General features: G+C 34.6%; 1 protein-coding gene across 1 annotated transcript; it reads left to right on the forward strand.

The window, feature by feature from the left end:
• Positions 1–14,677: 14,677 nt before the first annotated feature.
• Positions 14,678–16,276, forward strand: LOC149261784 (uncharacterized). The gene is made up of 2 exons (XM_089371056.1): positions 14,678–15,155; positions 15,327–16,276. The coding sequence occupies exons 1-2, from the start codon at positions 14,678–14,680 to the stop codon at positions 16,274–16,276; spliced, it is 1,428 nt and encodes a 475-aa protein (XP_089227182.1).
• Positions 16,277–17,922: the final 1,646 nt, after the last annotated feature.

Raw genomic sequence — 17,922 nt, forward strand, 5'->3', positions numbered from 1 at the left:
TAATTCCTGAGAGTATTCCGCAATCGAGATGATTAGCTGGAGGTAGTTGATGCAATAGTACATCTAGTCTTTGAGGAGAGTAGAAAATTTTGAACTAAAGTGTACGTGTGGTGCAGAGTCAAAGGGCCATGGAACAACCATTCTTGAAAAATAAGAAAGCATGTTCAATTTCGAGCAAAGGGGAAAAATATTGAATTTATAGAGAGAATTGGATAAGGCTTATCCAGTTGTAGGTAGAACCATGGGCAGTAAAGCGTGTGATTTGGGTAGCATGATTCTATTGTTGTACGATTATACATTATACATGGAATATCTGCAAGGTTCAAGCAACGTGGTGGGTAACAGAGATTTGGCAGGATAGAGTAATACTTGCATAATATCATAATAAAGTAGTGCCAAAATCCATTTACTTCAAGCTTGGGAGATCAGGTTGTATTCATTTGTAGTCACTTCAAGTTGGTAGTCATGTGGTCGGGAGGTCCGGTAGTTGGGAGCCTACATTTTTTTTTGAAAATTTTTCTAGATTCAATGTCTGACTCGATATTGAGCCATTTATAAAATCGTGGGGTCAGATAATCAAGTCTTTATTGTCTTATTGAGATTATTCTATCGTCCATCGACTATACCATCGTCAGGCACTTTGATCTTTGGGAATATTAAGGTCAGGAGTTCGAGTAGTTTCACAGTCAGACAATACTGAGGTCAAGATATCGTTTGGATTATTTATAAGACTCGTAGTCACTCAGTGTTCTAAGTCAGGTGGACAGAAGTTCAGGTTGTTTGATAGCCGGGTGGTTTCATTAGTTTGGTAGTTACATAGTCAGGGATTACTAAAGTTGGAAGGTCGGTAGTTTGACAGTCGGAAATGTTGAAGTCAAAGGTTGTGCCGATTATTTATAAAAAATTGTACATGCTTTGTGTTGGTATTCGGGTGGCCAAAAGGTCAAGTAGTCAGAAGGTCATCTTTCCTTTTGACAAAATGTTTCGGGATATGACCTACGACATAAATTTCAAGAAAAAAAATATTGTATAAGACTTATTTTTTATGCATTTTGTGACAAACAAAACAAAAAATTGCATAACAAACAAATAAAGGAGACTAAAATTTCATTAACTGACTCTAAAAACACAAAAAGTACAAGATCACTATTAGGGTCCAACACTAACCCCTTTATTTATGTAATAAACTAAATAGGGTTGAGTCATAGTCATAGTTAGTTAAATAGTCAATAAAGCCCATATTAATAATTGTAAGTGGTTGACCCGCATTTAAAAAATGGACCATAGTTAGTTGCAAATGGGCCATAATCAATAAATAAAGAGTTAACCCATGTTATGTAAAGGACCACTAGTTGTTAGGTTGTTGAAGGTCATTTAGCTATAAATAGTCGTAGTTAGAAGGGAAAGATCATTGAATCTTATTTTGTAATCAAGATTTGCTCTGGTCAAGGTTGCCGCCTCGAAGAGGCAAGTGAACATTGCATTTATCTCTGAATAATAAAATACTTTCTCTTTTTCTCATTTTATTTTGTGTTCTGGGTTGTATTTCTTCAGATATTTAGTATTCTATAATTTCTCTTAGCATGATATTAGCATGTACGTACCCCGTCGACATGTAAAAGTTATATTAGCATGATATTTAGTTGCAACCTAAATTTGATTATGTCTCTTGAAACCATTAAGAAAAGAGAGATATTTCCTTCCTTCTAATGTGCTTAAAAATTTACCAATGAAAGGTAAAGGGAAATGACCTTTTATAGTTGCTTTATTCAATTATTTATAATCTATACAAACTCATCACTTTCAATTTTTCTTTATCACAATAACCAATTGTGAGGCCCACACACTATTTAAATTTGGATAAATAAAGTTTACATTGAGCAATTTCTATAATTTGTCTTTAACAATCTCCCTCAAATTACAGTTCATCCTTCTCCAAGGTTGTCTTATGCGTTTATATATATATATATATATATATATATATATATATATATATGATGCATGCAAGTATTTAGATTGATTCCTTTCATTTGTGGATATTCTCATACAAATGTAGCGTAATGGTTTTGTAAAATCTTAATCAATTGTTCTTTTTGAAATTACTCGAGGTTACTTTTGTTGTTTAATGTTGATCCTCGGTTAATTTCTACAAGAGTATTGCAAATATTTTCCATTGAATTTAATGATACCTTGGATTTTTGTTGTGAAAGGTCTTCAATACTACATTTTTTTTTTAACTTTGATTTAGCATATGCAAAAAAAAAACTTGTTGACAATATTGAGAAAAACCATGATTATTCATAAGATTCATTAATTGATTTTCCTCATCATTTTATGAGATAGTTAAAACTAGTTGAATATTTTCATAATCTTCATCATCACCTTCAATCCATTCTTCATTCTCTACTTCAGTTATTGTTCTTGTTGGTGCATATGATATAAACTTTTTTATTGTATTTCCAGTAGAAATAAGCATGTCAATAGAATCTTTGCAACTAATAAATGCATTAGTTGTAGCTAACCATGCCCTACCTAGTATTAATGGATGACCTTCTAGGTTAATATTTGGAGTTAATATCATGAAATCAACTAGATACTCCCATGAATATAGGGATACAAGTAAATCTTCTAACATACCCTTTGATTTGATAACAGAAATGTCTTGTAATTACAATATAGTAGGAGCATATTGAAGATTAGTCTATCTTAACCCATCAATAGAACTTTTCGTGATGAAATTTATAGTTGCACCTAAGTCAATAAATGTATTTCGGATTTCAACATTATTGATATGAATGTTTATAAGGGGACGTCCTTTATTTAATTACTTTTAATTGTAGTTTATCCCATCATAATTTCTACAAATTTTCTCATAAGTTGAACTTTTTGTATTTCTTTTTTTTCTTTAAGGTTTTCTAAAACAAAACTCCTTTATTTCTTTTACAAAAATAAGAGTTTCTTTTTTTCTTCAAGTAAAGGAATTTTAACACAAACATTTTCCAACTCATATAACATATCATAATTTCAAAAAATATTTTTTTTTTCTCTACACCTTTATCAATTTGTAATCTCTCCGGAAAAGGATGGTTTTGTAAGGATATACAGGGTTTTTCAATTAAAGGATTTTTAGGAGTTGATCTTATTTATTATTATCTATTTTTTTTAGGAATTTCTTCCTTTTGAAGAGTCACCCCTTTCAGGAGTTTCATCCTTTTTACATTACTTAATGACAATAGGAGGACATTTCTTTTGTAAAACTCTCCCATATATAAGATGGATATATTTAAATCTATAGGAGATATCATATAAGATAAAAAAATTTGAACTTCAACACTAAGTGGCTTGTTGAGGTACTTTATTTTTGAAGTTTTGAAGTAGTCGTCTAGGTAGTTGGTTTGCTTTTTGAGGAAATGAAGTACATTGTAATGGAAGGGGTTGCATATTGGTCAATTAAGGATGTAATTGAAATTTTGGAGGCTATGGAGGTTGTCGTGGAGAATAATATTGAGGATGATATTGAGGATATTATAGGAAAGATTAAGGTTATTATGGATTTCTACCATCGGAACCTTGCCATCATTATGACCAAGATGGATTTTGGGAGTGGGGTGCCCCAGTTTTCCAAGGTAGGCATGTATTCCATCTATTATAAGTTTGTGCATAGTATTGAAATTGTGTTTTAAGATCCTATACCATACATGGTTAATGAAGTTTCCAAGGTTTACTAGGAGCAACATAAAAAAGTGGTTTTGGTGTCTGAATTGTTCCAACTTCTTCTTGGTAAACAAGCTTGAATCCTAGTATTTAAGGACAAACTTTTGTAGCATGTTCTTATGGAAAAATCACATAAATTTTATTATTGTCAAGAGGACATTTGCTTAATGCATCTTTCTTTCTACATCTAGAAAAAATATAGAAAGAGAAGCATCCATATATTTTTTAATTTTTTTTGCATTATTAGGATATCAATTTGTTCACTTAGATTTTGAAGGTTTCAATTTTAAAATTATCAAGAAAATTACCGTGTTCGACACAACTTACCAATCCTAATGTAGCTCTACCTGCTTTTGTCATGGTTGTATCTCTAGGATTTCTCCCATATTTTGTCTTTCTTCTTGATATATGTTTGTCAATTCATAAATCTCTTCAAATGATTATTGAGACACATATCCTTTACCCATAAGTTTAATAAGATCTATCCATTCCTCCCTTATAGCTCTAAGTAAGAGGGTTTCTAATTTATTAAGTTCTATCTTATGCAATTTTGCTCTCTTAACATTATATGCAAATCTCTCCACTAAATCCTCAAGGATTTCATCTTCTTTATTATTCATTTTGAAAACTCTCTCTCTAAGATTATGAAGTATACAATAATATTTAGATTTTTTTCTAAATATAATTTTTTCATATATTCCTGTGACCTTATCAAATTAATCCCTAAGCCCATAAAACATCTTGGAGCCCCATATTTCAATGTGGTTGGAAACAATTTCAACTTTTGAGCATCAAGAAAATAATCATAAGATTTGCATAATACTCAAAATTCAAAGAAAAAAGTTTTGGTATCCTCTGTCCTCATATTATGGAAGTTATGAGGAACACAAAAGAGATATTTTTTTCATGGTAATAGTAGTATTAATATCTTGAATAGGAAATCCAAAAGGATCTACTTCTTGATTGTGATCACCATCATATCCTTTACCACCTATCCCACCTTTTCCACCTCTACCATCTCTAAAACCTCCATGAGGAAGTCTTCTTCCTCCTTTTACACCTCCAAGTGGTATTATTTCCTTTCCCCCTCCTCCTATAAATGGGTGTCCATCATGATACACTTCTCCTTCACCTTCTGCCATTGCTAATTCCTCTAAGCTTATGTAAGGCTCCTCAACTAAATTGTCTTCTTCTAGCTCTTCTATGAATGATTCGGCTTCTTCTTCATGGAAGTTTCTTCTCTTTAAACTTCCTCTTACGTACTTATAATTATTGTCCAATGAGTTTTTCATGAGTTGAAAAAAGGAAAATGGATGCCTCAGTTGAAGATGTAGGTTCTTCAACCACTACTTCTATAGATGAAGCTAGTTATTCTCTTGGTAAAATTTATGATTTTTGCAACTCAGGAAGTCTTATTCCACCTAAAAAAGACGAAATTCTTGATATAATTGGTGATGTGTCTCTTATTGCAACACATGATCTAATGGCGGTGGTTGGTGATGATGGAATGGAACTATGTCCTCTAACAAATCTACCCCTAGAATCTCTTTCCTTATACATGCATTCTCAAATGAATTCTAATTTTAGGAATCTTAAAATGAATGCAACTAAGAATGAGATGCAATGCAATAAATCTGGTTTAAAAGAACCCCACAATCATTATGTGCGAGTTCTTACCTCTCATCTTACCACTTCTCCTAATCAGAATTGCATAAAATAAAAAGATATTCTAAGTTGAAACTAAATTCCTATGTATACCTCCATGAAAATGGCACCAAAAATGTAGGGTAATTTAATTGTGAGTTAAATTACTTCATTGAAATGTCAATCCAGGTTTGTACACTTATGAATTACATTGTAACAATACATGATATAAAGTTAGCATTCAATTCGAAGGGAAATGTAGTACAATAAAAGGAATTGAAAGATTAAAATTACAGCAAAATCCTACTCATGAAGCGATATCGAAAAGAGAAAACACATTTTCTTGTGAAAAACATTAAAATAAGAATACAAATTTATTCTATGAATGCAATAAGGTTTAGTCTAAGGAAAGAAATAGATATTGGGCTAATTGATTCTTAACCAGAAAGTGATTAAATTTTAATATAAGGGAAATGAAAACACAATTTCTAATCTATGAAAAACAAATGCAATGAATATATAATATGAAAAAAACCAAATATATTCTAAGAAAGTATTGCAGATCTATTCTAAACTCTATTCTCTAAAATCTTTTTGAACTTTATTCTAATGAATATAAAGACGTAATTTTCTATGAAAGTAGGAAGAATCTATTTTTTGAAATATCAATTGAAAACTCTATTCTAGCAAAGTATTTAAACTCCCCTCGAAGGAAACTTTTAAACTCTATTATATGAAATCATTTCAAACTTTATTCTATGAAAATTAGTATAGACTTATTCTAGATTTTATTCTAATAAATACATGTTAAATCACAGTTATCTATGAGATCAAAGTAACCTAGAATGATTGGTGTGTGCGTGGGTGTGTACAAAATTCAGAGTTGATTCATGTATGTGCAATATCTATATAAATGAGGCTAAGAATTGTAGTAAAGTAAAAGACTAATGGAAAAAAGTATTAGGAAATTTTTTTTGTTGTTTTCAAGAGTTTGTTCAAGTGTTTGTATCAACTGAAGAACAAGATATGGATAAGTAAAAGACAACAAAAAATTGTAATTTTCAAAAAGAACATTAAATAAAATACTAGAATAACTCTTGCAAAAACAAATATAAAGAAACTAATATAGACTCGTAACCTAGAGGGGGTCTTTCTCAGGCGCGTGAGAGATGGAAAACTCAGATTTGTTGATTAAACACAAACTCTTTTCATGAATGTAAAGCCATAATAGAGAATTGCGTTAATAAAGAAAGTGCCTATATAGTCAAAGTAACTTCACTTAAATTTAAAAATAGTAATAACATTTGAGCATATGGTTCACTTTTGAGTGAAGCACTTTATAATGCTCCAAATTAACAACCATAATAAATTACATGCTAGAAGCTAGAACTATGAATCAACATCTCAGTCTTTGATTTTTATTGGAACTATAATTCACATTATTCCCTATCGAGGAAGTGAATCATGTGAATAAACACATCATCATCCTTTGGAAAATAGGGGAAAGATAGAGATCAGAAATTCAATTGACAAATTTTTGAGCTATTGAAATTCCAAATGGAGGATCTGTTGATGGACAAATATTAGTGGATCGTTGTAGATCTAGGTACAACACCAACAAGAATTTCAGTAGAAGACTAGGGAATGTTAGATTGGAAGGCAAAGAGCATAATACGGTTGTGTCTCTTGGATTCAATATTATTGAATGTATCAAGGGAGGCTACGACAAACATTTTGTGGGAAATGAATGGGACTTTGTATTGCTCTAAGTCTTTGGTGAATAAAGTAGTTCTAAAGAAAAAATTGTATAATGTGAGGATGAAGGATAAATTGTATATCCTCTAAGTTTATTTACTATATATTGAGATTATTTATATCACACTTCTTCCAACCCTAGATGTATAAAGTAGAAATTAATCAATTTTAATTTGGAAATGAACACCTTGGAATCTTAGAATAGACTAAAGTAATTTTTTTTAGTTTTTTTCTTCCTTTTTAATTAAATATGATAAGGTCTTGTGGTTTTAGGTCTAATAATTTAATAAATTATAAAAATTGTGATATAAAGAATCTGATGATATAGATAGTAAATTTGTCTTATAAGGATATTTATATCACATTTTAAATTTAGAAACTGTCGAGAATCTTAAGATGAACCAACTTAATTTTTTATGTGGTTTCCATTCTAATAACTTAATAAATTATAAAGAATCCATATACCTACAATATATTTTATGAAAGAGTGCTCCAATTTAAGCAATGCAATATCAATTTTATATAAGGGGTTATTCATGGATTGTTCATTATGCGCAATCATGATTTGTTGCTTTCTCATTTTTACTTTGTTTCCATAATTTATATAAATATATTTGCTACCTGGAAATCATATGTTGTTATCTGTTTAATAACTTTAAATCTTTTTCAGATATTTAAACAATTCTAGAACATCTAGAAATTTTGTTCAATTATTTTTGACATTCTACAGAAGAATAATGAATACTACTTAATGAGCACTTAGGATAATCTTAATCTTATACCTTTTAGAGTCCTTGATTAATTGGTTTTGTAAGAAAATTATTTTTTATTTTATTTTTATCTAGCCAAATAATTTCAATCTTAACATTTTAAATAAAATACTTGAAAAAATCTATAATGAATAATGAATAGCATAATAAACTACTATCTTAATAGTTATATTTATATCGCATAAAAATTATTTATCATAATAATATTAACTAGTAATAATATTATGCTATACTTTTATAGTTTCATGTTTCTATACATAATAATTTTGGTCTACCAATTATTGTTATAATAAATTGCAATACCAATACTTTAATATGTTATTAAATTATAGCATATATTAAAATATTAATATTAAATATTATATTATTTTAACAATATTTATAATTATACTAAGTTTAGATCTGTTTTAAATGTGAATTTATATGTATTGGTAGGTTTGGTTTGTTGAGTGAATTGTCCTCTTCAGATATTTTCTCAACAATAATTTCTAGGTTTAGAAATTGTTAAATCTCATAAAGCACTATTTATATGGCATGTATTTGGGCTTTGTGATTGAATAGTACTAATTGATTTGAGCAATCTCATATATTTCTCAAAATTCTATTTTAGTATAGACCCTCTTTCCTTTAGGGGAAGCCGCTAAAATGAAAGAAATTTGAATGTCATTGTTATATATAAAATGATACCATTTAGAAATTACTAGACCCTATCTTACAAAAGTAGTCCTATGCATGATCCTATTTTCATAACTAGAAAATGGTTGGACACTACCATCATGATAGCTCTCTCTTACACATACATCAAAATATAAAGAAATAAATTGAAATAATGCTTACATCAATGTATTGGTAGGATTGATTTGATATCAAAGTATATAGAAATAATTTGAATTTTAAATAATGTTTACATTGTGTATTGATAGGATTGGTTTGTTGAGTGGATTGTTTTGTTCAAATATTTTCTCAACAATAATTTCTAGGTTTGGAAATTGTTAAATCTCATAAATCACTATTTATGTGGCATGTATTTGGGCTTTGTAATTAAATAATACTAATTATTTTGATCAATCTCATATATTTCTCAAAATTCCATTTTAATGAGAGCCTTTCCTAACCTCTGTTCCTTTAGGGGAAGCATGGAAAATGAAATAACCTTGTGATTAAATAATACTAATTGTTTTGAGCAATCTCATATATTTCCCAAAATTCCATTTTAATATGAGAGCCTCTCCTAACCTGATTCTTTAGGGAAAGCAGGGGAAATGAAATAACTTTGAATGTCATTGTTATATACAAAATGAAAGAGCTTTGAATGTCATTGTTATTCGATATAGATTAATGTAGCTTTGTTTGTTCATGTAAGTATTAACAAGGGGAAATGAAAGAACTTTGAATGTCATTGTTATATACAAAATGAAAGAGCTTTGAATGTCATTGTTATTCGATATTGATTAGTGTAGCTTTGTTTGTTCATGTAAGTATTTGTTAAGTTTACAGATTTTTGTGAGGTTCCATTGAGCGAGAATGATCAACTTCGGCTCCTACTATGGTTTATCTAGCATTTCTAGTTAATCAAATATGTACTTTCAAGAGGGTTATGTAAATATTGATTTTCACAAGCAAATTTACATTAATTTTTAAATTCGCTTCTCTATATCACAATCTCGTATATTTTGACTGTATATATATTTTTATAGCTCAACAAATTTCATTTGTGACGTGAATTTACATTCACTCACCAAGATCCATTCCTATATACCCGACATAAATGTAGATGTTGACTACAGATCGATCAAATCAAAGAAGCATGGGAATTCAAAAAAAAAAAAAAAAATCACATATATTGGATTACAAGGGTTGTCCTTCAGACAAAAACGTTGTCATGTTGTCATGATAACATTTCAAATTTGACGCCACAGAACGAGCCCAGAGCTTGAGATGTTCTTTCATATCCACTTCTGCGGCATTTGGGTTTGGCAGTTCCCAGTTTTCCAACGGCGACACTTCGAACCCTAAAATCTGGGTGCTATTTTCAGGCTCAACTAATCGCTTCAATCCAGGAAGAATTGTGAGTAATCGCGGGGTCAACTGGTCCTTTCTGAAATCAAATCCAAGCTCCTTAAAACCTTTAACCTCTTGTAATTCTGGATCCACTCTACTTTTGGGGCATCTCTTCTCCTCCTCCTGCGGCGGCATCTCCGTAACAGTCGCAACTATCTCCAACTTTGGCAGAGGCGGGGTCAACTGTTCCTTTCTGAACTCAATTCCAAGCTCCATAAAACGTTTTACCTCTTGTAATTCTGGACCCACTCTACTTTTGGGGCATCTCTTCTCGGCCTCCTCCTGCGGCATCTCCGTAACAGTCGAAACTATGTCCAACTTTGGCATAGAGTTAGCTTGTAATTCTAAACCCGTTCTACTATTGGGCCCTCTCATGCTCTCTTTATTTGGTATCGCCGTCCCAGTCAAAATGGTCTCCATAGCGTCTGGCTGAGGCAGATTAATACACAGATACTGAGCCGAGGACTTTGTATCGAGGTCTTTCAATAAGCGTAGCACAGGACTGGATAGGAATGAATACGTACTTTTACCACAAAAGTAAAATATGAATACGGTGCATTATTATAGTCGTTATAGTCGTGTTTAGTGGGCTTCACGACCTAGAGGATTTTAGATTTGGTCGGTCACATCTCCTTCGTTTGGTTGGCCTGCGATTTTACTTTATTTTTATTTTTAAAAGAAATATTTTTAAAATAAAGAAATATTTTGTTAAAGGTGGTATAAATAAGGTTTTTTATTATTATATTATTAAATCATATATTTAGTATTTATTATTATTATTATTATTATATTTATAATATTTTTAGGTTAATTTATTTGGTTAGTCTTCTTAATTAAATTATCACGAGTTTATTTTCTCAATGTTTTTAGGTTTTCTAGTACAATTTTTTTTTGGACATAGCAGTCATTTATCTTTAAGGTCCATAAAGGGTGGGTGTTGGATATTTTTTAGTGAACCAACAATTTCTATTTTATTGAAATAATCTATTTACTATTATATGAAACTAATTATTTATTTTTCAATGCAAAGTCACTTAATTTCAAGTTGTAACACAAATACATTTATACACATATACACACCACTAAGTTAAAACAGTGGGTTTAGGACCCTAAGATGAGTCTCTAAAATAAACCCTAACTTCATACACATTGATTAATTCCACTTGGACATCAAAACAATCTATTATTTAGGTTAGGATCGATGGGATACGAATCTAAATAACACCCATAAATAATCATACATTGTACATAGTGGTTGTCTAATAGGGATATTAAAACCCTTCACCATCCAGTGGTAAAAATCCGTGTGCAAAAGAAACCCATGAATGGCGTAAGGCTTAAACTGTGAATACTCGCGGTTCCCCTTGAGGCTTCCAACTCTTGGTCAAGAATCAAGGTCCAAATTTGACACCAAGAAGTTATTATTCTTTCACCCCCACTGGACGAAGGTAACCAAAGTAGCCATTTTTTTGTAAAATCCACACTATAGGTGGAAATGGTGGGAAGTGACCACACCTCTTCATACATTCACTCATCCTTGTTTACAGCGCTGATCATTTGGGAGGTTAGTTTTTTGGAAAGTCATTTTGAAACATAACTTAGGACTTCTTTGAGGTGTATTCCATCTTCTAGGTTCAATTATTTTTCATTAATAGGACAAGAGTTCTTGAATTAGATTAGAATTAAATCTTGGTTAGAAAATGACATTACACTACTAGACATTTTTTAATGCTTTCTGTTAGGTCCCTATATTAATAGTGTAGCCCCATTATTTTTATTATTTGTGTAGCTCCCTATTGTTATTGTTGTGCCCATGTAGACCCCATATTTTATTGTTTTGTCCCATAGAAGCTCACTATTATTATTGTTTTGCCCTTACATTATTATTGTTGTGTAGGCTCCTATTATATTGTAACCCCTTAGACTCTTATATATACCAAGGAGGTCTTGTTATTTGTATCATCCAAGAGTTGTTAATTTATGTAATGTAAAGTAGTTTTCTACCTCAAAGAGGTTATTTTTTGTCATTAATCTATATTTTACTCTATTTTGTGAGTTGTTTACATAACATTTGGAATTAGAACTTTGGATTCTAGGATTTTGCTACTTCAAACAGGTCATCTTGGAATATTCATTATAATTTTAGTTTTTTTCTGCGAAGCTTTAGAATTTGAAATTTTGACCACGTGGAGTTAAAATCATGGTGATTGCGATGTAGAAATTTCAGATCCTCATTCACTATATTTTCGGAGATATGGTCCGAATAAATTAGGGTTTCTGCATGCTCCAAAATTTTGTCTCATACAAGTGACCTAGGGAAAATCATCATAACTTTCGTTTAAAGAATCAAATTTTGATTTCCATAAAAAAATGTTGAAATTGGAAGGACTGTATTTTTTTGTATCAATTGCAACACCGAAGGTTGAAACAGGGACACATGGCATCCCATGCAAGTTTGCTTTACTCAAACAATCCATAATCAAGACATCATGGGCTATTTGGAATAACTTTATATTAAAGAATCCAATCTTGGTATGACTTCTGGTGTTGGAAAGAAGAATTGGATTTCTACCACGGGACCAAATTTCAGGCCTTGGAGAGCCAAAATTATAGGGATGCAATAGTTTCAAGACCAAGCTTCCAAAAACAAGAAAAAAATTGTGTATTTTTTTAAATTTGCATAGCTTTTGTTTGAAAAAACAATTTGAAGCAATTCAAAGGGCATAGTGAAGAATATATAATATTATTTCCAATATGTCACAAAAAAATGTATACACCCAGTAAGAAACCAGAAAGCTCTAATATGATGCATGAAGAAGAGGAAAAAATGCAACATGATATATCAAAATTATGAGATCGAATGCAACAAATTTCACCCTCACAAAGAGTAACCAAAAACTAATTTGAAACAATGATGAATATTAAGATGGATGGTCTAGTGCTCTGTTAGAATCAGAGCTGAGCTTCATTAGACTAGGGATCGATGCTGCCACTGCTAGGGTTACTGAAAAATCTCGCCGCCCCTCTCCTTTGTGTTCTCAGCTTCTCTGGCCTACAACGCCACTGATCTCCTCACCATGGCCCTGCAATCCGGAGGGGTGGGCTCCACCCCCCCCATCAGATCCCTCTCATGACAAGTCAGTAAATGCAGAAGTTCCAGTCGGTCAAGGCCCTTACCCAACTGATGGCCCTCATTCAGATCCTGTTAAAAACAACAATGGAAAAGTTGTCGCAGGTCAGACGGCAGCCAAAGTCAAAGGAACATACCAAAACAACTCAACGTCATGGTCAAAAGAATTCTCTGTAACATGCATTCCTAAGTTTGCAGAGAGAATAAAAATAGATCTTCCGAGTGATCGAATCAACACCCAAATCTAATAAATGAGTTATCATGCACTCATAGGCAAGTTCCTCGAATTCTGGCCAACTGAGAAGGCCTTGATGGATGGATAGTCTCCAAATGGAAGCCTAAGGGTCAAGTCTCCCTGCAGTTAGGCCCCAAAGGTTTTTTCATTGCTATCTTCAACTGCGTGGAAGACAAAACTCGCATCTTCGAAGGAGGTCCGTATTTCTTCAACTCTGCAGGCCTATATCTTCGAGAATGGAAAGCGAGGTTCGATCCAGACAAAGAGGATTTCACTTGGGCTCCGGTATGGATACGCTTGTATTCTCTTCCCATGGAATATTGGAACAAGGAGACTTTAAAGGACATTGGCAATAGCCTAGGAGTCTTCATCAAAGTCGCTGAGGAAACCAAATACCGAAGGTACACCTCCTATGCCAGGATCTGTGTACACATGCATCTGGCCAAAGAAATCATGGACTCGGTAAGTTTATTTCATGACGATTATGAGTGGGTACAAACTATAGACTACGAGCATATTCCTTTTCACTGCAGAAGGTGCCATGAGCATGGTCATCCTTTCAGGGATTTCCCTCTGAATCTTTAGTCGAAAGCATCTGCATTTGAGACAAGTAAAGATGCTGAAGGATTCATGAGAGTTCCTAGCCATAGAAAGCAAACCAAGAAACCTCCAGTTGCTCCAGAAGATCCCAAGAAGCCTGAAACTTGGAATAGCTTTGGAATCCTGTCCTCTCCAATCTTCATGGAGGATCATATTCTCATCCCATCTTCAGATCCTTCCCCTTCCACCCCTATGCCTCCTCCAAATCCCTCAGCCTTGCCCTCTAAGTCCGCTCCAATCAGCATTCCCACTTCAACCTCTACTGACAAAAATCACGCTTCAAAAACAACCTTACAATCTTCCGCCATGGAGGTTGAAGCTTCTCTAGCCCACAATAGCAATCAAAGGTCAGATGAGGAGGAATAGGACAAACCATCACTCATGGAGGAGGGACCAGAAAGTGAAGATCTAGGAGGTTTTGACGTACTCAAACTAGAAGCAGTGTCGACAAAAAGACTTCAGTGAAATTTCCCCAAGGGAGATCAATAGACTTGAAGGAGTTCTGATCAGAGCACAACAAAATAAATATCTTGGCATTCAGGCAGGTAGTCCCTGGGATGGTAAAAAAATTTTGAAAGACACAAAAAAATGAGGGTGCAAAATGGATTTGCAAAGGACTATCATTATTAGAGAAATGCTGGTGGATTCTGGAGAATTCTCCAAGCTAACCAAGTTCCTTAAAGCTCTTCCCCATGGTTCCTCATGAAGCTAATCTCATGGAATGTGCAAGGGCTTAACAACCCTACAAAACATAGAATGCTAAAAAAAATGATTCAGCAAGAAAGGCCCACATTAGTCTTTCTACAAGAAACCAAAGGCAATAGCACTGCATTGGAGAAAATTCTAAACAAAGTTTGGACAGGATGTCGCTCAGTCTCTGTGGATGCATCAGGCGCTTCTGGAGGGCTGGAAATCTTATGGAACCCTCAAATCCTCTCCCTTCAAGATTTCCATGCCTCTCACTTCTTCATTCAAACCACTTTCCACCTCATTGGTACCAACATCCATGGTCTTCTCACTAATGTGTATTTTCCTCAAGATCTTCAAAAAAAGCTGGATTTGCTGAACTCTCTCACAGCTCTCAGCTCTGGCAGAAGCCATCCCCTATGGATAAGTGGTGGTGACTTCAATATCATTACAGCGCTGGAGGAAAAATCTGGAGGTCGAGCAAGACTGGAAGGGGACAACATTGGCTTTAAAGACTTCATATCTAGGAATCAGCTCATGGATCTTCAAACCTCAAACGGTATGTTTACATGGACCAACAAATGAAGAGGATCTCAGCACATAGCCTCCAGACTTGATTGTTTCCTCCTGTCGGATAACACCATTCATCTAGGCGGAGATTTCCATGCATCCATTTTGCCTCAAGCAGGCTCAGATCACTGGCCTATAATGCTTCAGTGGTCACGTCCAGAGTCAAAGAGCAACAAACCTTTCCGCTTCAAATCCTTCTGGTTCTCCCATCCTAACTTCAAAGATGTGGTAATAGCTGCCTGGAAATCCTTCACTCCCCCCGCAGGAGCCAAGATGTTTCAATTTCAACAAAAGCTAAAATACCTTAAACAAGTGTTGAAAACTTGGAATCGCACTCAGTTTGGCAACACATTCAATCAAAGGAAAGCGCTGGAGCAGCAAATGTACACGTTGCAACAATGTATCATATTAGAGGGTCAAACAGAGGATTATGCACTACAAGAGGAGGTTCTCCTAAATCAGATTGAAACACACATGCAGCAAGAAGAGACTCTCTGGCGACAAAAATCCAGGATCATATGGCTCAAGGAAGGGGAGAAAAATACTAAGTTCTTTCACAGGTCAAGCATTCAAAGGAGAATTCACAACAACATCGCCTTCATCAACAATCAACAAGGGGAGCGCCTGGAGGTTCATGAACACATAGTACAGGAATTCCAAGAATACTTTCAGGACACTCTTAGAGAACCGCTGGGTAGCAGAAATCAAGCCATACAAAATATAGTGCAGCACATTCCTAAAATCATTAATGAGGATCACAACAATAGGCTTCTCCAGCCTATCTCCATGCAGGAAGTGGAGGACGCAATGGCCCAACTCAAGGATGGTAAGGCGCCCAGCCCTGACGGATTCATAGCCAACTTCTTTCATGCTTTCTGGGAGCTTATCAAAATAGAGGTCTGGGAGCTAGTGGATGAATCACGGTCGATGCACTGGGTTCTTCCTTCTCTAAATACGACCTTCATAGCACTCATTCCTAAAGTGGAAGAATCCAAGACTCCTGATAAATATAGACTGATTACATTATGCAATGTCATCTATAAGATTATATCTAAAGTAGTGGCGAATAGACTCAGACCTCTTCTCCCTCTCCTTATCTCGCCAGAGTAGACAGGATATGTGGAAAGGCGCTAGATTCTGGATGACATCATTCTATCCCACGAAGTGGTCCACTCACTCGAGATATTGAAAAAACCAGGTATGATTCTCAAACTAGATCTCTCCAAAGCTTTCGACAAACTCAGTTGGACCTATATCAAACACATCTTACTAGCATTCGGCTTCAATGCCACCTGGACACAATGGATCATGAATCTCATTTCCTCCCCCTGCTTCTCCATCCTTCTCAATGGATCCCCCTCCCCTCCTTTTCAACCTTCTCAGGGTATTCGTCAAGGAGATCCTCTTTCCCCATTCACTTTTGTTCTCATGGCTGAAGGGTTAAGCCGCCTTCTTCACTTTGCCACTTCTTCACACTCCTTAAAGGGCATTTCACTGCATGGCCAATCCCCCATCACTCACCAACAGTTTGTCAATGATAATATGCTTTTTGGCTACCCGTCAGTACAAGAAGCCTCTGCCTTTAAACTTCTGCTCAATCTTTTTTCAGAAGTCTCTGGTACTACCATCAACACCTCCAAATCCCAACTCTTTTTCTTCCACACTCCCATTCTCACTCAGAGGAACATATCCAGGATTCTAGGTTTTTCAATAGCCAAGCTTCCTTCGTCTAGGAGCTCCCCTATTTGACTCTGCTATCAAACATGCCTCTTGGAGGACCCCCCTTGACAACTTAGAAACCAGGCTCTCCTCCTGGACTTTCCGCTCCCTCAACATTGCTAGTAGGATTATCCTCATCAAATCTGTTCTTCAAGCCATGCCTTTTTATCTGTTCTCTATTTTGGCTGCCCCAAAATGGGTTCTCAGGAATATTCGCAATCTTCAAAGAAATTTCCTTTGGGGTTCCTCGGGCCACAACATAAAATGGGCCCTGGTCAAATGGACGGAAGTTTGTCTTCCGAAATCAGCTGGGGGACTAGGCCTGAGGGATCCCCTTCATCATGGGTGCGCACATATGGTGGAATTGGATCTCTAAACTGCACACTCCCTGGGGTCGTCTCTGGCAAGCCAAATATGCTCCAGGAAGTTCAAAGGAGGAGTTAATCCATTTCAGTCCAACCACTCCTGGCTCGCTAATTTGGAATGCTGCCAAGATACATAGTGCTTTTGTTCAAGCACACAGCTTCTGGGAAATTCACTCAGGCACCACTGCGAGATTTTGGGAAGATTCCTGGCAACAACTTCCCAAACTTGCCTCTCTCTTTAACAAACCCAAGTGGCAAGCAACCATGCAGCAAAATGAACAAATCCATGTTCATCAATTCTTGCAACAACAATCTCCCCAAAGCTTTCATCTTAAGAGACCGACAAACACTTGGCAGGCCAACTGGCAGGAGGAAACCTACGATGAGATTGATCAGGAGCTCAAACTCAGGAGAATCAAACTCTCCAATCAGAAATACCATTTGAGATGGGGATATACTACTAAGGGCATGTTCACTACCAAGGAAGCATATCAAATCCTTCATCACCCTACTCAGATAATAAAAGATAAACTATGAGATCAAGTCTGCCAACCAAATATATGGCCTAAGGTCTCCACATTCCTTTGGCTTCTCAGCAAAAAAAGGATCCTCGCGTGGGATAACTTACAAAGGCGAGGATTTATTGGGCCTTCTAGATGCTTCAACTGTAAT

Source organism: Pinus tabuliformis, chromosome 6 (assembly GCF_031772625.1).
Source record: "Pinus tabuliformis cultivar Carrire ecotype Pingquan chromosome 6, CPIR1, whole genome shotgun sequence".
Taxonomy (NCBI): domain Eukaryota; kingdom Viridiplantae; phylum Streptophyta; class Pinopsida; order Pinales; family Pinaceae; genus Pinus; species Pinus tabuliformis.